We start from the raw sequence: 19560 nt of genomic DNA on the forward strand, positions 1-19560 counted from the left end.
GGCTCGAGCCAAAGGGTAGCGGAATTTGCGAAATCCAATATTGCCATTTTTAGGTGCACAGTATAGGTGGGACACTCCCTTGTGGAGTACGTTAAAGAACTTGATGATTGAACTAACACTATTTCTATAGCACGGTATGCATACATCGCGTACCCCTCACAGCCTTAGAGGGCTACAGTCGTTAACTCCAATCATTTCTATAATCAGTAGAGACATTGTCCTCTAAGCTGCTATATATTTTGGCCAATTTTGGTGTAAGTGAAGCCGATGAGTTTTAGTGGAGCTATTTTTTATTTTGCTTGCCGAAAGAGGGGTTATGCCGAAAGAGGGGACATTCCCTCGACACTCTTCGAGGTTATTCGACATCAGATGAGCCCAGAAGACGTCATTACACTGCTCAGCTTTCTGAATCTACCAAACAGGAACAGTTTATTTGCTCGGATACGCACAAAGCATATCCAAGCGGAGTATCCCGTTGACATCGTGGACATGACACACCACCTCGACAAGAATCGCCTTGGCAATATGATTGAAGACTTCAAATCTTTGAATGTGGAAGCGCCATCACATGAAAGTGAGAGTGAACCTGGAAACGATCAACCTGAAGTATAGTCGACCGTTCGTCGCCATTTGCCCTGCTCGGCGTGAAGTTTGCGCAAATGTTTGTCTGGACAATATGGAACTGCGTCGCGATAAGTATCACCATTACACCGCTTGCAAAGTCGGTCGCCGAGGCTGTAGCTGCAGTACTAATCAGCCCCGGCATGCGCATCATGATTATTCGCATACAAAATCACCGAAAAAGAGTGTTGACAAGTTTACTAGCCGTCTCTAAACTGGACCTCGCTTGGAAAGAGGCACTCGAGCCGCTCGACGGGATTCAGGAAGTTCTTAGTGGCTCACAAATTCTTGGGACGCGACCATGCTTAGGTGCGTTGGAAGTGGATCGTGAGGAGGATAATAATAATGACCTGGTGTTTACGTGATTGTTGGAAATGACCTAAACTAACCTACCAAGTTGATAGAGCCTTGGTCATAGGACCGATATGATAAGAGAGCGCTAGAGCCAATGCACGATCACGAGCGAGGCAGGTGGTCTCAAGTGGCAGAAGGGGCCTCATTAGTTACGTTTTCGATTGTATATTCACTTTAACTTCCGAAATTTAAGCTGTCATGACTCGTGCTGTTACCGACTATTTAGGTATTCTCGTCTGTGACCAAAACCGTGTTAATCCGCCGCCGCGGCCATCCAACTCATCCCCATTTCGCACATTCGATTTGACATGGACCTGTGGGAAACGATGTTGCTCGCTCATCTGACAGGTTTCTGGAGGATCCCTTCACAGTGGTCGTCAAAGTGGAGGTTGAAGTGCCTCACGCTGTGCATAAACTTCTCTGTCATGTCAAGCTTTTGGTCACGGCCAAAGAGAGTCTCGACGAATTCGACACCAGCATTCTCGCCAAGGCCAGCTTGGCTCCGCTTAGCAACCTTAAGCATGGGTGCTTCACAGATTTTGAGAAGGGAGCGGAGCTTCTCGGTAAGGCAGCAACCGGCCTCGATGAACTTCTCAACACGGTCACGGTCGGCGGCACTGTAAATGTGGCCCACTATTTTCTTTGCTCGCTTCACTTTATCGGCAAGTTGGATGAGGAGGAGCCACATATCACCGGCCATATCAGAAATAGGAGCGCTAGGACCATGACAATACGTGGTCCAGTCATAAATCCACTTCCCGAGATTGTTGGCATCAAAGACGCTGCCTAGGAGTAAGATAGGTTCCTCGCTAGGCTCCCAGTGCTTGAGCGAGTATCCGGAGGGGATGCGATGCTTGCAAGCATCGGCATCAGTGGCCTTAGGTGTATGGGATGAGGATAGGTGTCTACTATGGTAAGATTCAACGGAGCGTATATTCTGAATTTGAGTTCGAGAAATACTAGCGATTCGATGGTTGTCATTGCCAAAGCTCTTGTAAGGCAGATGTTGAAATGAATCGTATATGGAAGGTATCTGCTTTTTAGAGATAGACTTATTGCTGACGGTGAACGCAGCATCATGCAGATTCACGTTCTGGCCCCTACACTGTCCTCCGCCATTGTTGAATAATTGGCAATCAGTAGCGAATCGGGTACCAGTGCCTCTTCCATATGCGCCGGAATTCGAGCCATAGATGGATGCGACATGATATCCATGGCTGTTGTAACGAGGGGATCCCGTAGCAGGCATGCAGAGTTCATAGTCGTAAATTCTCATCTTGTTGACATAAGGATATGTTGTGGCAATCGACAACAGTTCTACCCTTAGGTACGTATAGTCGCAACGACTTAGTCAAGTTGAGAAGAACAGGAGGAAGATGAAGAGGAGTGTGGTATTGACAGAAAACTTATTACAGCGTCTTGCGGATTAACCAACGCAAGCCACCATCTGGTTACAACATACTAAAAATAAGAAACTCGACGTCGAGTAATTCGAGAGTTCAGAACATAGGATTAGGTCGAGGAGTGACGAGAATATAGTTGACTGATGCCACCAAACCGAAGTCAACTATTTGCCAAGTGTCGAGACAAGGGGCGACAATTGATGTGGCAGATTCTGCTCGGAGTCTGAAACCAGAGGAATATTGAGCCAGAAGCTAAAAACGAGGCGCTATGCCGCTCGTAAGCATGCAAAATTGTTGGGGTATCGTGTTTTCACTACTGTGCTCGATAGCGGTAGCAGATATGTGAATGGTAAATAGAGGGTACGCGATGCACAGAAACTGGCTGCTCGGCTTATCATTGGCGTGTGAGTTAGGGGGGTTGGTGGGGTGGGCGGCGCGCGGGCTTGTGAGTGAAACCAATACTGGGGTCAAGTCAACCGACTGAACCTTAACAAAATACCCCCGGCTCGTGCCGGTCCTGAAACCTCATGCCATGCCTCGTTCCGTCTCATCAACGTCCCGTTCTTGCTACCCTATGTCTATGTCGTCACGCCCAGAACAAAGTCCTGAAGGGGGAGCGGGATCAGGCCCAAGCATTCAGAATAAGCTTTTACAAATGCTTATGATGCAGACGAGGCACACCGTGTTGACCTGATACGGCATCAAATATGAATGGTGGCCACAGCGAGCCGTGGAGGTTATTGATTATCTGCAGACATCTATTCGGTGCCATGACGTCGAGTGTACGTATTTTTTACCTTAACAGAATAAAGTACGAAGCCACAAGGCTACTCTTGCACTCACCCTCCCCAGCGACGATGTAATCATTGTCTTGTCACCATGCCATTCCCGACTTTGGCTCTTTCCCATCACCGCCCGCTTTGACCCTTACTTCCGAATCTAGACCCACCCCAAGCATAAGCCCATGCCCCCGCCTCCCCGATGTGCTGGGCGGTTGAGAGCAGCAGTACAAAAAAGTTGATCGGTAGCATTTTTTGCCATACTTTGACTGCATTTCCAAATGGCATCGTGCTGTGTCAGGCTGAAGGCTGAGGTATGATAGAAAGCCACCCTGATGTTCGACGAAACCCTGATCTCCCATGATCAAATGATAAATAACGCCCATAGATGACCTCATCCATGGCCGTTAGTCCCATGGTCGATCAGGCTATAGAGAATTCGCAACCCCCTCCCGTCCCCTGGCGCCGATGCAGCCGCCTGGGTTAGCCCAACAGCATATCACGATCGAGATCCTCCCGTCGTAACTGAACACAGCAATGGGTGACTCCCAAAACTGCCATGCTCCCGAATGGGACCTAGCACCGTAATAAGATGGTAGTAGACGCCCTATCCTGTATTAGAGTTTAGGACGCAGGGAGGGCAGACGGGTGAAACCTAACGCTCGGGCATTCTTTTTGGTCCCCTCCCCACCCATTTTCCCCAACGCCCATTTAGGCTTATTTCCAGGACCTGGAGTCTGGAGGCTAAAACGAAGACCAAACGACAAATTCTACCCAACCATTCCAGGTCTACAGTACTAGATGAATACTGCTTCCCCAACGTCGCTAACTAAACATGAGCAAGGGTGCACGGAACTTTCGCGACAAGGCGTCACCCATACGACTTTGTAACGACATGAAATGGTAATGGCGAACTTTCTGAAACCAGCGCCTACCACAGCAAATACCTGGACGTTTGAGATTGGTTCAGCATCCTGGCTTGGTTGACCAGAGCAAGCTTCCTACCACCGTGCAGACACAACATTACATTGCAGCCGGCTCTATAAGGCAAAATCACTTAGCAATTCTTGAACTAGCGTTCACGTTTAGCGTAAATGGCAATGGCCACCCGCCAATTGAACTCAGTATTGCCTAATCAATACAGCCAAACCAATCGCACCCACAACGGTACAAGCTGGCGGATTTTGCCATCAGAATGACATCCGCTACACCTGTTGGGCCATTTGTTAATTTATAGACAGTATGTCACCCCTTCCGGCTGTGCTGCGTTGAAGGCTGTACTAGGAAGATTTCATACCCTGGCCCTGCGGATACTTGATCTCATTCTTTCTGATCCTTTTTACACCTTTCCTCTTCGTTCCCTTGGAGAATCCACATACAGTTAAGCTATCTTTGATCGATAATATTTTCCCTAAGATGACCAGCCCCTGTGCGAATTACTATGTAAGCTTCCATTCCTGACTCAAAACCTTAAGTATTGACCACGAACAGGGCTCTGCCAAGTGCCGCAACAGTGTCCTGATATTTGGTGCCTGGTGCGATTTCTGTCTGGTTTAGTCTTCCTAGGCGCAATTGTGTCGTTCTCACGCTAACCCTGAATATGGCATTAGACCGCAGGTGCTGGGATGCCTATGAACAATTTACTCCCTTACCCCTCGACTCCATCTAGCGAATATGTAAACCCGATGAATAAGAATGTACAGAAGAATAAGGCAGCTGCTAGTAAGGAGGGTGTGGCATGCTGGAATAGAACCTATGCCGCTCCTTGGTCCGTTCAGAAACTTGTATATCCGGATGAATTGGGGATTCTGAGACAACAATGATTGCATGTTCTTTCTGATATTTAGTGCTAGCAACAACCATTACCATCGCACTTCCAACAATGGGTCCCGAGCAACCTCATCCACTTGAAGCCCTCGAAATGTTGTATTGATAGATAGCCCCGATCCACGTCTAGTAAGGGGTGATATCGGAACTGGCCAGGCAGAGGATATTGAATTAGGGGGCCATGGTGGCCGTTTGAAATGTTTCTAGACCCATGTTAGAGTAAGTCACATTTAAATTTTACTGAAAACCGGTCACGAGGCCGGGAGAATCACGTCTTCAAACGCTCTAATGTAATATTCATGGTTGAATGCCATATGATTCTTCAGTGACGCGTATGTCTTCCGGGAGAAAAGGAATCCTTGCGCGGTCTATAGCCCATTCATTCGAAAATCGACCACATCAGGCTGTTGGGAAAATGAGGCTAGGGTGAGGGGAACTACCATAAATATTGAGGAACACAGTCTCTCCTATGGGGTGAAAATATCGGCATCCCCAACAACTCTCACTGTCACATTCTCATCCGTCACGACATCATAGAATAATTCCTGTCTTCAACTAAAGCAATGTGTGAGGGAAATTGCATTGATTTTGATTCAGTTCAACTGTTCCACTCTTTATTTCCCGATGGTTGCGAGCAGGTATATTTTCTTCCGAGTGTGTCACATTGCAAGGCTCGAGGCAAACTTGACCTCAATGTTCAGCTCGAAACGTCGGATCCTACATTTCAGTCATTGACAGACCGCTTGGAAGCAATTAAGCCAGCACGCAGTGCATAAGGGACAGCTACTAATGAATAGCTACCACTGGAGAAAGTCTTCAGCCCAGCGGGCTGACTCACTGATTCGTACACGGCTTATCGTCCTTTCCTTCTACCACGATAGCTTCATCTCCGGCCGGCCCTTCAATTCTATATCGTACTCTGCCTTCCGATGTCGTATTCGCTTGTCCAGCAATCACGCTCCTGAATGGTCTTCATAAGTGGCCTTCAACGTGAGGCCATTGAGAATCATGGCTTGACCATTGAGGGTTGATGCTTCTGCACATGTTCGACTATTTTTCTTTTTGTCTTCCTTCCTCCATTCTGTTCTTCTCTTTCTTTCTCTTTTTCTTCTTCCTTTTTTTAAAAGAATAAAAAAATAAAAGCATTCCTTTAGGGACTGGAATTCACCCTCTCATGAGCGGAGGGCTCAAATTTGCGTTACTTGTCGCTGGCTGGCCGCTCGAACGAGGAGACGGATTCCTAGAGCTCTGGTTACCGGCTCTCGACTTATAGACGCATTCGGGAACAAAGGAACCCTACAGAATCAGACAATAGCAAGTTGTCGTAGCAGTCAACGCACACATAAGCATGATTCTTCGTCGGTCAGCAAGGATGCTGTGAGGTGCGACGTTAGATTTGTAACTCACAGCACTTCGTGTCTTGTTTTTTTTTCCAGCTCGAAACGCCAACACCAGCGAGAAATACAGGTCTTGAAATACGGAAATGCCCCACATTTTGCGAGTCGAAGGTGACCGCAGCTTCTAAGCTTGTAATTGAGTATCTGACAATGGCTCGGTTTTATAAATGGAGGTGCTAACTAGGCATTCCAGGAGGAGCCGCTGTTCTCTATCTGAATAAGCGAAGAGAGCAAAAGACAACATGCGTCAGAATGATGACAGATTGCAGATTCGACTAGAGCGGGGTCTGTCATGGCGCAGACAGCAGCGAGCTTGGGCAGCTTTATATTTCAGTCCCTAAAATCACCAGCCCCATCCCCTTACCATATTTTCTTGGCATATGCTTTCCTCCCATCTGCTTTAAATCACCGACTTATTCACTTATGTTTGTCAATCTTGCCCCAGGACACCACTTGCATTGAACGACGTGCCTCACCATCATAGGCGATTGAACCTGCATCATCGGCAAGCCAGAATACGACATCGACTGTACAAAGAGATGAACTTAGATCAGCCCCTTCATCGAGACGAGGTGGATCCCCCTCCGTGCAAAACCAGCCGTCGCCTATATTCTATCTCAGTGAGCCTCTGAAATCACAGGTGCATTTGCCTCCGCCTTTCCCATCCGCTTCGTCGGAGTATTACTTAAAAACCACATGCTGTTTGGGGCCTTGGAATAAGCCGCCTAGCCGGCGGCATCGTCTTTGTGTAGTGACGTGTCATTATTTCCGGTGGGACAGTGCCAATGTGTACCCTAAAGTGCGCTCGAATAGGCCATAGTAGTACGCCATCAGAATCTCTAGGTTGGCACAATTCTCCGGTCCACACGGTATAGAAACTCAAGCTCCAGCAACTTCATTTCTGCGACCTGTGCCCCTAAATATGGCGCAAAGCCTTGCTCCAGAATGAGTCTGAATCCTTTCGATGAATATTAAGGCTGTTCAGGTACGGTATGAGCAGGCTATCATCGTGGGGGATGGAAGCTGCGCTGTAACTAACGTATTCCTCACCACTCCACACCTTGAGTTGTTTTTGCAAGATGCTTAGGTCTTTTTTTGGCATGTTGTTGGTATTGTGACATTTCCATAAGGTCATTCATGGCCTGGATGATGATCTCAGGAATATGAGAACTTATTATCGCGCCTCTTCCCAAGTTCTTGGTCGAGATGAAATCAATTTCGAGGTGCACAATGGCTGTTATCAGGATGAAATGAGGGAAAAGCGACGATGACCTGCGCAAGGAGTAGAGCTTGATCTGGCACCATCTCGCGTAGCTGCCGGATTGTATAAACATCTCCATCGGGGTTACGGATCCGGCGAAGCGTGCCGGTCCGGCGTGCCTCCAGTTCGAGTTTTTCCTTCTGTCATCTTACGATATCCTTCTGTGCCGATTTGGCGATAATTGCATAGTCTAAAGAAGACTCTACATCTTCTAAGATAGCTCTCGTTGGACTGCTGAGAATTTGAAGCTTGTCTCGTATCGAATTGAACTGTTTTTTGGCTTTTCCTGGAGTAACAGGATGAAGAAGGTTGGGAAATACAGGCTCGGTTTGCTCGTGAGCTGCTCCTCGTAGAGGTTCCAAAGGACCCAGAAAGTCGAGCAGCTGAGGGCTGCTGGTGTTGTTCGGGCAGCCAAAGCTGCAGTGGTCGGTCGAGGCAGTGTTAAACTGCAGGCGAAGGTGAGGGTGAGGGTGCAACGATCCTGAATGTCTAGCAGCAGGGTGCTGCGAATATCGTCTGGGCAGCCGAGGCGGTCTGTCGTACGGGGGAAAATCGAGGGCGCAGAGCCCGAAATGTCGAGGTAGAAAGAAGTCGCAGATAACACATAAGGAATGGCGCCCGGAGGCGATGTCAAGAGCTCGCGAAGCTCAGTGTCGTTGGACACTCGTCACGAAGGTCAACTCTCTGAATCCCTTTCTACCAGCGGCTGTTAGGGTTCCGTTAGCCCCACAGTTGCTTTTCCTGCCATTTTGGCTTGCAAAAATTCTTGACCCTAGCAAGACGCTAATAGCGGGTGCCAAGGAAAGTTTTTTACAGGAGACAGTTGACCAGATTTGTTGTATTTCGTCGACTGCGCATAGTAGGGTAATTGGTATAAATAAGACGATCAAAGATAGCTTCTCAGTCAGGATTTAGGAGATCTGGGGGGTTTGGTCTCCTTCATCAGATTAACTCATGTGAATTTCCCAGTGATGAAGTCCAGCAACGCCGCTTCAACCATGTCCTTTGATTGGATATCATGCACCATGTCGATATATCTACTAGAAAATGGCATTATCAGCCTATTGCCCTCCAGATATCCCTCGTCATATAGCTCCCACATGTCCTCCACAACTGTTGAACTTGACGTAGAGCCAGATCCCGGACTCGTTAGAGTTGAACCATCCCAACATGGCCGAACAATCCATTGCGACCGAATTACGTTTCCATTAGGGGCGGACACGCGCAGCCGAATACCGCCAGGCACACATTTGTAAACTGCTGACCATTGCATCCGCACCGTGAGCCCGGGGATCAGCGTGTACAGCTCATCTATGTGGTATGTGCGAACAGTGGCGTCCCAAGGCCCAATAAAAGGATCGTCTGCGATCGACGCCGGCAGAGTTGAGATCTCCACAAAGCTGAGTACGGAGAAATTGTGTTTCAGGGTCGTGGTGTATTTCTGTAGCCAGCCAATGAGGAATTGAGGCGGAAGGTTGCCGGGAAGGGGGACCGTGACAGAGAAATGGTGTTGTGCCCGCATTAGTGGACTTGGTTTTATAATGCGAGTGGTTCGATGGTTGGTAATGCCCGTGAGCCTCAAAATATCAGCCGCCGCAATGACGAGTTTGCTTTTGCCACAATGTGTAATGATTAATAAAATCAATGCGGGCTGACTGATGTGCGGGGTTTTTCGTATTTCTTGGCCTTTTAGCCGCAGCGACGAGGAGGTCAGCCCTGTCGAGATAAGATAAGAAGCAATTTGAATGAGCCAAGACAGACTGCCATATGGTGAGTAACATTTGGCGTTCGTTAACACCGCCTGATTGGCTGTTGGTTTGGTCGGATCTGTTTCGAGCTATCCTACGCTGATTGGGCAAGCTTAGCCCTTATTGTGTGGGGGGGGGGGGGGGAGGGCCGGCTAATTCACAAAACCAGCACCTTGTCTCGCAGGCCGGGCATCAATGATCCTCAGCAACAACAGCCCTTAGTAATCAAGCTGGATGATTTAAAGTAAAACCTGTGGGATGGAATACCCCACACAGAAGATAGATCCAATCAACTCACTACTGCTGCTCATTATGAATGACCCGACCTTCAACCCATTTTAAGCACATCCAGTGCGACATGAAGCTTTTGGTACCCCGCTTGTACTGGTGTGATGACAGGGATAAGGTGGGGCGGGTACGGATTGGAGCCCCTTGAGCTCTTAGGAGATAACACCACATACTTAACCTGCGGCTTATCGGTCGGAAACACGGAGGCGCCTTTAAACCGCAGGTGGGTGGTCTGGAATTTCATTGGCTGCTTTGCCATGTCCCGGGCTCCGTGAACAGTCCGGGCGTCGAGAGTTGCAGACGATTTGCCTCTGGGCGTAGACACGCGAGATGGGCAGTAAGAGTCCCCTATTCTTGATCGGCGCGATTTGTCTGTCCGGGCTGGATCGGAACCCGAAGGTTTTGCCTGGGTACATGGACATGATCCACTAACTCCTTACTGGCCGCTTGCAACGAATGCGGCCAGTGAGCGCCATGAAACTTTCCATTTCCGGGAGGTCTTCAGCTGAATCCTTCAACTGACGCAACCACGAGCAAGCACCGGCAATAACGTCGCAAGCAGCCTCTTTTCATCTCCGTCAAAAAGTGTCGCGACCACCCATATCGGATTGTTTAGAACGCTCAAAGCCACGTCTTCCAATTGTTGTTTATATTGCGCATGATAAAACGAATAGGCTCATTGTGTTGTTATTGTTCTAAGTTACATATGTCCGAGAGGAGCACAGCTCCTTACATAGTATCCACATCCCAGCCACCAGCAGATCGGACCACCTTCGCCGCACTGTCTCAACAGCGCAGTAGTGCTGGGTGAAAATATATATTAACGTTCGTCACCCACAGGCCGGCCACCCCCACAGACTGGCCACCTCATTTCTTAGCCAGCCACCCAATTTGTACACACTTTAAACGGCCACAACTCTACGAATTTAATTCCAATTAATTTCAAACCAACACCGATCAATTCAAAATGCCTTCTTTTACTGAAAAAGATATAAGTACCGCGCTCCAGATGGTTGCAGATGGAGTTTCAGTGAACAAAGCAGCCGAAGCTTGTGGCATCAACCGTTCCACTCTACAAGGTCGGGTCAAAGGAAGCACAACACCAAGAGAAGCCCAAAAATCACGGCAAAAGCTCTCTGATATTCAGAAAAAGCGCCTGTGAGATTGGATTATCGTCCAGGCTGATCTAGGATGCCCTGTATCGCATCAGCAAGTCAGAGAGTTCGCCAGTAAGATTGCCGTCCGCAACGGCTTCCCAGAAGGCGTCGGAAAAAACTGGTTACAGGGCTTTTCAAGTCGAAATACAGATATTAGGACTTTAAAAGGCAAGAAAATTGATTCTGAGCGATACAATGGAGCATCTTCTGAACTGATAAAGGCCTTTTTTATGCTGCTGATGATGCCGGCGATACGAATAATCAAGCAGAAGAACAGATACAACGTCGACGAAGTTGGAATGATGGAAGGAATAGGAATGAACGGTCTATTCCTCGGTCACAAGGGCAAGAAGTCAGTACTTATTCGTCAACCTGGTTCCAGGTCTTGGATTACAATACTCGAGTGTATCTCAGCAACCGGGAAAGTCCTGAGACCTGCAGTTATCTTCAAGGGGAAAACAGTTCAACAACAACATTTCCCTGAAGATTTGGACTCCCTAGATGACTGGGAGTTCAGCTGTAGTGAAAACGGTTGGACAAGCAATAAATTGGCGTTGGTTTGGTTGAAAAAAGTTTTTATTCCATCGACAAAGCCCGAGAATAAGAACGAACCCCGACTTCTTATTCTTGACGGTCATGGAAGTCATATGACTGAGGAATTCCTTTGGAAATGCTATAATAACAATATATATCTGTCATTTCTTCCTGCTCACGCTTCCCACGTCCTACAGCCACTGGATGTTGCTGTATTTGGACCGCTGAAGAGAGCATATCGTCGACTTCTTTCAGATCTCGCTTGTATCGCTGATAGCAGCCATATCGGCAAGATTACATTTCTATATACTTACGACAAAGCTCGGAAAGAAGCTATCACGAAGTCCAACGACCTCGCCGGCTTCAAAGCCACTGGACTGTGGCCTGTCAATCTGGCGAAGGTCCTGATGAACCCAATGGTCACTGAGACACCTTCTCCCGCTGCCACAGCGATTTCGCCCGCCAAAGAGCAGGATTCCAGTCTCTTGAAGACTCCCCGGTCGTCTGTACAGCTTCGGCGAGCTCTAGAGGCTGTCCCAGCGACTGCTACTCAAGATCCGACCGTCAGGCTGCTGTTCAGGAAGATTGGAAGGCAATTGGATAGTCAGAACTTCGAAATGGAAAAGCAGAATAGAGAAATATGTGTTCTGCAACGCGAAAGAGAAGAATATCTCCCGAAAAGGCGTAAAAAGGTTATCTATAACCCAAATGCCGAGTTCGCAAAGATTCCAGCGATAAAGAAGGCTCGTGAACAGATGTGGAGGACTTTGCAACCAGAAAGAACGGCAAATAGGGTCCAGAAATTAAAACTTGAGGATCTTTGTACTCAGTTTCATTTAAATATTCACTGACCAGACTTTTATTTAATATAAAAAGTGTGGTGTTGAGATAATTAATTAATTGATTACAATATCTGGTTCTTGGTGTTTTGGCCGAGGTGGCCAGTCTGTGGGAGTGGCCGGTCTGTGGGTGACGGACGTTATATGAAACTTGATTGTTCATTATTGAGCTGAGAGTTCTTCTCGGGTTTATATCTCTAGATGATGGTATCTAGGACTTTTGGACTTTAAATCTAGGACTTTCAGACTAACAGTCTGAATCCTGAAGATAAGGGGAATTCCCAGTTTCCCAACATATCCTCAGCCAGTATCTCGGCTGGCCTGCGATTTTCTGGTTCTGTGCCATTCTCGCGGCCACCTGGCTTGTCATCTTCACCCTCATGGTCCCCGAGTCGTGCCGCAAGGTGGTTGGCAATGGGAGTATCCCAGCACAGCGCTGGAACCGGCCCTTGATGGATTTCCTCCGCAAAAACAAAGGCGGGGCTCAGGAGGAAGTCGCCTCTTCGATCGCGAAGCTCCGGTTTCCCAACCCTCTTCGAACGATCAAAATTATCTTCGAACAAGAGATGTTTCTGGTATTGGTGTACAACTCTATCTTGTACCTCGACTTCATCACTGTGGCTGCGACTCTGTCGACCCTGTTCAAGGAGATCTACGGCTTCAACACCCTCGAGTTGGGCCTCTGCTACCTGCCATATGAAGCAGGTTGCTGTATAGCCAGTCTTGGGCAAGGGTATCTCGACTGGAATTACGCTCGCATCGCCCGCAAGATAGGCTTCTCCATCGATCGCCGTTGGATTGTGCATAACGGGGAGCTTCAGCATCATGAACACGCTGATCGTCGACCTAAACCCGAACTCGCCTGCCACTGCGACGGCAGCTAACAATCTTGTCAGGTGTCTGATGGGCGGCGTGGGCACTGCGATAGTCGACTACATGATCTCCAGGTTGGTAAGAGGATGGTCATTTACATTGCTGGCTGGTCTGCCTGTGGTTTTGTTTCCGAGGATGCTGGCCATTGAGAGGCGAGGGCCGGAGTGGAGGAAAAAGAGAGGCGGCAGGCAGAGCAAGCGCAGACAGCGTGATAGCTTACAGTAGACTGCCTGGATTTTCTTTCTAGTTTTTATAACTTCTTTTTTGTCCTCTACTGTACCCTACACTTCCGTTTTAATTGAACTTGGCATCATGGAAACGAAAAATGCCAGCGACATGAGGGTCGAGGGTGTGAATAGCGACGATGAGGGGGGCAAGGAGGGGAGACGAACGCATGGCGGCGATGAACCAATTCCCGCTGCGTTTCCCTCAGGTCTTGGAGGTATCGCCCGACCAGGGAGACTGGTCGCGGGACATTTCGCCTATAAGAACAATCTGCCGGCTGTCGGAAATGATATTATAACCTTTCGCGCCAGGCCTTGGATGCACCTTCCTGGCTCATCATCTAGAGGATCATTTATTAGTAGTCGTGGTCCACTCGCAGCCATCGACACAGTGGCCCAGGACCCTGCAATAGGTGCACCAACTCTCCTCATCCGTGTGAGCAAAAGGGCACCTTGTATCCTGGCGACAGCCTACACAACTGCATTTTCTCGTCTTCCACCATCTCATATCCCGGCCTGGGTTCCCCTCAGGACACTGCTGCCTTTGGCGCTGGTGACGGCGGTGGTCCTTCTCCGGGTCAGATCGTCTCACCGCCTCCCATCCGTTGTGGCCCCCAGGTCTGTCGTAGAGGCCTCCTCCCTCCACGTCTTTGGTTCCATCGCCAGGTTGCAGGTCCGCGTCCCCAGACCTGACGAATTCGTACCTAATGTAATGAATGGGCCAGGACCTTGTTGCTGTGGCTACGCCAATAGGCGCGAAGTGGGACTGGAAGAACAACAAAACTCTGATTACTGTGGCCTTTTCCTTCCTTCCTTCTTTCCTCAGCTTGAAAGTAAATGGCATCGGAATAGATACTTGGAATCCAATTACTATAAGCCATGCACAACCAACACGATGACGTCAAAAATCTTCACATTAAGGAATCGAACCATATGACGGTCGAAAGGTCCTTTATGATGCTGAAAGATAAAGTCTCGAGCGAAGCCATGCTGACGGGCAAAGTCACTGGATAACATCAGTGCACGTATGAAATGGCCGTTCGATACTGGTTCTACAGTTCATATCTGCAATAGGCGGAGTCTCCTCCGCGAATTACGATCTGCAACGCGAACTGTCCTTGTTACTGGTGGCGGGAAGGTTTTCCCATCCGGTAGAGGAACAGTAAATTTTACCTTTATAAGCAAGTGGCAAGAAGGAGTCACCATTAACCTCAAGGACACCTTGTATATCCCTGAGTTTCCAGTCAACGTCATGTAAGGCTCATATGGAAATATAAATAGGGCCTTCACGTTCATTAAAACAAATAATTACGGTACAATCAGTACAATATTAACCAACTTTCTATCAAGTGCACTCAGCATCACTGCGCAATCCAACAACAAAACGTCGCGGAACGCTGTATGTATTGCTCGCGTGCTGTTGAAGAGTAGCCTAAGATAGGAGCTCCTAATGCCCAGCCTCGATTTGGTGAATCGGATACTTGAGAGCGAATTAGCATATAGAGCGGGGGTTTCCCTCCTCTTTGGGGGATATGAAAGTGGTTCTCAACATTGTCTATGTCATTTATTGGTATGGTCTATGAACCCCTCTCAGTTGCCATGCTCGCTGAGATTCGTCGCGAGTTCCTGACTTGAAGAACAACGCCCATGACTTTATTCAAAAGGAGTTCCTGGCTCTGCCATAAAATCAGACGATAACACCGGGAGAAGAAGTAATCCGTCATCATCGGATGGCTATTTCAAACCAAGATTTCAGTGTAGTACTCAATCGGTCTTCCAGGCCTCGGTCAGCAGCTCCTCGACCTTGCGGACCTTGACTTCTGGGAAGTCATCCTGAATGGCGTGGCCATACTTCAGATCGAAAGCGCCCGTGCCAAACATGATGCCAAAGGTCGCCAAGATGGACTGAAGCATCGGCTTGGGAATGAACTTGTAGGCCTCGGGATGACCCGGGAGTTCGGCGACGGTATGCGTCTTGAGTGTATCCAGGGTGTCGTACGTGACCTTGAACTTTGTCTTCTTTACCTTCTCGCCAATGGCAATCATTTGGTCCCAGGTGATCTTTTCGGCGATGCAGTACGTCTCCGGCTCCCACTTCGGGAGGGTCAGGGCCTTGGCGACAAGCTTGGCCATGTCGACCGTGTGGGTGAGTGCGACGGGGATATCTCCGCGGATGGGGATGGCGGCGGTGTTATGGGCAAAATCGACAACGATGGAAAAAGGCTGCATATAAGTCTTGACACCGGGGTAGGTGAACCAATCCAAGAAATAGCCCGGAATCCAGATGCTGTACTCGAGGTTGCTCGCGGTCACCGCGTCAATGACATCAGTCTTGAACTTGGCGGGAGGAAAGATGTCGATGATCCTGGCACACTGATCAGCCTGCGGCTATAAATTATACAGCAAGAAGGAAATGGAAGACCGCCAATCCGAGAGCGATTGTGGTAAGAAATGCTTACTCTTGGCCGAACTTGATGCCCCAAATGGCGGGAATGTAGCGCTTGGTGACGCTGGAAGCCTCGGCGGCCTTGATGAGGCTCAGCTCTGGATCGGCGCCAGTGACGAGGTTGAGAGTTGAGATGACGACCTCAACTTTCTCATCCTCGAGAAGCTTCGTCAGAGCTTGCACGTTGCTGTAATCGACGGCAATGATACGAGCGCCGATCTTCTCCGACAGCGCGGCGTCCTCCTGCAGTGGCATGCCGTCAGCTTCGCCGCGGCAGTCAAGCGATTGGTGCCAGCCTACCTCGCGAGCTAGGATGATGGGCGTGAATTTTCCGTCTTCTAGAATGGCCTCGACGATGGTGCGGCCAAGGTTGCCACGGCCTCCGGGAACAGCGACGACGGGAAACATGATGGTGGTGATTGAAGTGTGATCAAAGGTGTTTAGCAAGCTATCAAGGAGGGTCAGTGGTCCAAGTTGTTCAGAGGGTGACGATGGGCTGTTTTAGCGATGGACTTTGCTCGAGGAATGGTTGTAGATTGCAAAGAGGCATCATGAAATTTGTTGCTCCAGCTTGGATTTTAAACAGCTGGCCTTATACCAATTCCCTCGAGAGTCGAGCAACGATTCTCGGAGTCGGGAACATCATAAAGTTTCAGTACTCTAGAAATCCGCCGCATTCGAGCGGAGTTTGGTAATCATCCCGGGCTTTACAAATCTGTAGCCAGTCCTTTTGGCTGAGACACGCCGGATACAGTGGAACAAAGCCGGGCCAACTCCATCATGCGGCTGTCGTCTGCATGGCACATGGGAGTCCAGGAAATCCAAGCTTACCTAAGCGGATGTTGGATGGCTGAGCCGTGTCCGACGCCAAGGGGCCTACAGTGGGGGGGGCAATAATTTTGAATCCAACATCACGTACCGCGCCTAGCCGGCCTAGGCCTAATTGAGCATTTTTCTGTGATGCTGCTGCAAGCAACCCAGATCAATTTCGTTAGTATTTAGTATCTCTGAGTTTGCGTACCGGACAGGGGGGTCTAGCCAACCAGAGGACATCAAATGAAAGGTACATTCAGCCCCACCTAATTTATGCGGTGATAGAAGTCCCAACAATTCCCGGATCTACATAGGGGTACTTTGCACTCCTGACAGCCATACCGTGACTGAACCCTTTTGCCCCTATTCCCATTGTTTGTATTAGCTTGTAAGGGCTGCGGTTGACCCTTTCCAACCCGTATTCCTTTACAAGCTTTACAAGGCGAGGCGTTTTTATTTCGGACCTAATTATGCATTGTTACAGGCGTAAATTCGTCTCCAGTACGAAATCTCTGCCTTGACTGACTGTCAGGTTGATACTTAGCAATGAGGCTATCCACAATGTGTTGCCGCCAGTCAGCTTGTGACTTTATATGTTTCCACTGTGGCTGCCCTTTAAGCTGTAAAATGAAGCTATTGATCAGGGCTATTTCTAGCAGGAAGTCCCAAGCTAGGGTCTTCCAGCTGCCCCTACGGACACGGCGGTCAGGGCTCCAATAGGCTCGCCTTTGGTCACCTTGGTCCACAGCATTCATTTGTTCATTGTAGATAGCAGCAATTGACGGGATAGAAATAACCTTCACAGGCTCGGCACCAAAAATACGCTTAATTGGCCGTGCTGGCGGTTGGTCTGTTGTCGGTCTCTTCCTCTTGCGGTCAACACGTTCAACGCCTGTGAAAACCGTAGATAAAAATAACATAAGAGCGTTGTCTTTCCAAATGATCTGATTAACCTAACCAAAGACATATTAGTAAGGGAAATCATAGAGGTCCTATCTTTCTAACTGACCAGGTTATCCTTCGTAGGGACTGCCGTAAGGTAGTTAAACTCAAGGTCAGCGGCTGCTGTGTTATTAACCTTCTTCAGCTTGACTAGGGGTTTATAGAAGCCACATTTCTGACAGGCTATGCCTGTGGCTCCGTGCCCTAGTTAATAAAGCCGGCGGAAGAGGTTAGGGTAGGAGAATAGGTTATCTAGGAATACGTGATACCTGGCTTTTGGCAGCAATTTTACTAGGGCAACAACCACAGCTTGGGTAGGATTTAGATGCTCTGCTCTCTCTGACTTCCTAACTGGCCGTCTTTGCCGCTGTTTCCGTACCTGTGGTGATTTTCGCCGGTAAGCAGGCCTGACCCCTACGGGCGCGTATTTTCGATGTGGCCGGTGCCAAAGCCACCGGAGGAAATAGCCTTCTTGGGCCACAACCCAAGCTTTGAAGCCTCGAGGGATAGGCTTGTTAGGTACGACTGTTGTCTCTAAGTCTCTCCCTAGGAAGCGGACCATACACTCATCTATAGCAATAGATGTGCCTGGTGAGTAGAAGTCTAAAAACGCCTGCTGTATATGGTCAGACCAGGACCTAACCCGGATGAAGGTTCGGCTATAATCCTCAATAGAAGCTTCCTTATCGATAGTTGTGTGGTCAAAAAGGCGAAGGTTCCGTGACAATAGCTGGAATCGTGTGTAAGTCATCCATTTTGTAATTGGATGAAGAGGGCGTTGCTTCCCTAGGGACGAAGCCTTCCAATAGTCCTTGATCTGCTTATCTGTGTGTAGTCTCATATAAATGAAGATTGCAATCCATATATAGATTTCTGCAGCAGAGGTTGATTTCCATTGGAATAGCCGTGACTGTGGCTTCAATGTACGACGGCCACAGCGAGCCTCTTCAAGCACGTGGCTAGCCCAACTATTCGTGTAACAGGCCCAGCTTTCTATTAGCGAAATAGGTACAAATTGCTGGAATAGCAACAGCGGCTCTTGGGGCAAGGCTGTGATCTTAGGGGCCCGAATTGGAAGCTTCAATGGCCGAAAACGGTAGCCGCGGGAGGGATCCGGAGCTTTGATTGGTCGGCAGGTATTATCAGCCTGCTGCTCGCGGCGGCTGTTAGCAACAACAATACAGCTATCGTCATACGCGTTGACCGCTAGGCCGGAGTCTTGTTGAGAAGCCATGAGGTCGTAAGGAATGAATAAGAAATGTATGATGAAATGGGCGGGGTTGATTCCTCTGGCCCTCCAGGTCACTCCATGTACATCAGCCAAAGTGGGGGTCATGCGGGGCTCGGTACGGAAGTGTAGGCTTATGACACTCATAGAGATATGCGGCAAGATGGGACATAATGCAAGGACATGTCAGGAGGATATTGAGGTATCCGGAGAAGAGGATAGTAGGTAATTTTAATTGATTGGCTAGTTTGTGGTGTTTTTGTTGTAACATTTAGTTTGAAGGCTAAGAAAAGTGGCTCACATACTAGTGATTCACGTTATACTTACGGAGGCAATTGTAATAGTGACGCAGTCTAGTAATATTAAGTTAAAGCGTGGCGTGAAACGTAAGATTTGCAAGATAGCCCCGCTGAAGTAGCTCTAGCCCCAAGTCGGCGCTAGCTAACCCTAAATGTGGGGTTGGGGCTATTTTAAGCCAATCAGCTACTCGGCTTCGCTCCAAGCGATTTGGCTCCAAAACGCAAGCGAGATAACCGAATTTGTTAGACGATTTGAGTCAAATCGCTTGCGAATGATACCTAGCCCAGCACGTCCTGTGCCCCAATAGGGGACTTTCACAAGCCTCATGGCCCCTCGGACGAAAAGTATACATGCATACATACATAGCTCGTATTTGATCTCAACGATTTGTACTTTTCCCAATCCTCCCAGCACGTGTCAGCGCTTACTGTGTGGTGCGGGGCAAAGTACGGCAACTTCCGATAAGTTGTGGCATCGCAATTGGCCAACACCTCGTAAGTTAGGAGGAGTATTACAGCTGTGACAT

The 19560-nt window shown here is 48.7% G+C and overlaps 4 protein-coding genes across 4 annotated transcripts; 2 read left to right on the forward strand and 2 right to left on the reverse strand.

The window, feature by feature from the left end:
* Positions 1-7853: 7853 nt before the first annotated feature.
* Positions 7854-9164, reverse strand: FOXG_07341 (uncharacterized protein; the record flags this gene model as incomplete). The annotated part of the gene is made up of 2 exons (XM_018385932.1): positions 7854-8305; positions 8684-9164. 2 exons carry the CDS (start codon positions 9162-9164, stop codon positions 7854-7856), a joined length of 933 nt encoding a protein of 310 aa, XP_018244711.1.
* Positions 9165-12588: 3424 nt separating this feature from the next.
* On the forward strand, positions 12589-13092 carry FOXG_07342 (uncharacterized protein; the record flags this gene model as incomplete). Its single annotated transcript, XM_018385933.1, has 1 exon — positions 12589-13092. The coding sequence occupies one exon, from the start codon at positions 12589-12591 to the stop codon at positions 13090-13092; it is 504 nt and encodes a 167-aa protein (XP_018244712.1).
* Positions 13093-13393: 301 nt separating this feature from the next.
* FOXG_07343 (uncharacterized protein) lies at positions 13394-14563 on the forward strand (the record flags this gene model as incomplete). The annotated part of the gene is made up of 2 exons (XM_018385934.1): positions 13394-14014; positions 14309-14563. 2 exons carry the CDS (start codon positions 13394-13396, stop codon positions 14561-14563), a joined length of 876 nt encoding a protein of 291 aa, XP_018244713.1.
* A 506-nt stretch (positions 14564-15069) lies between these two features.
* On the reverse strand, positions 15070-16159 carry FOXG_07344 (uncharacterized protein; the record flags this gene model as incomplete). The annotated part of the gene is made up of 3 exons (XM_018385935.1): positions 15070-15670; positions 15765-15994; positions 16052-16159. The coding sequence occupies 3 exons, from the start codon at positions 16157-16159 to the stop codon at positions 15070-15072; spliced, it is 939 nt and encodes a 312-aa protein (XP_018244714.1).
* Positions 16160-19560: the final 3401 nt, after the last annotated feature.

Source organism: Fusarium oxysporum, chromosome 6, assembly GCF_000149955.1.
Source record: "Fusarium oxysporum f. sp. lycopersici 4287 chromosome 6, whole genome shotgun sequence".
Classification (NCBI taxonomy): domain Eukaryota; kingdom Fungi; phylum Ascomycota; class Sordariomycetes; order Hypocreales; family Nectriaceae; genus Fusarium; species Fusarium oxysporum.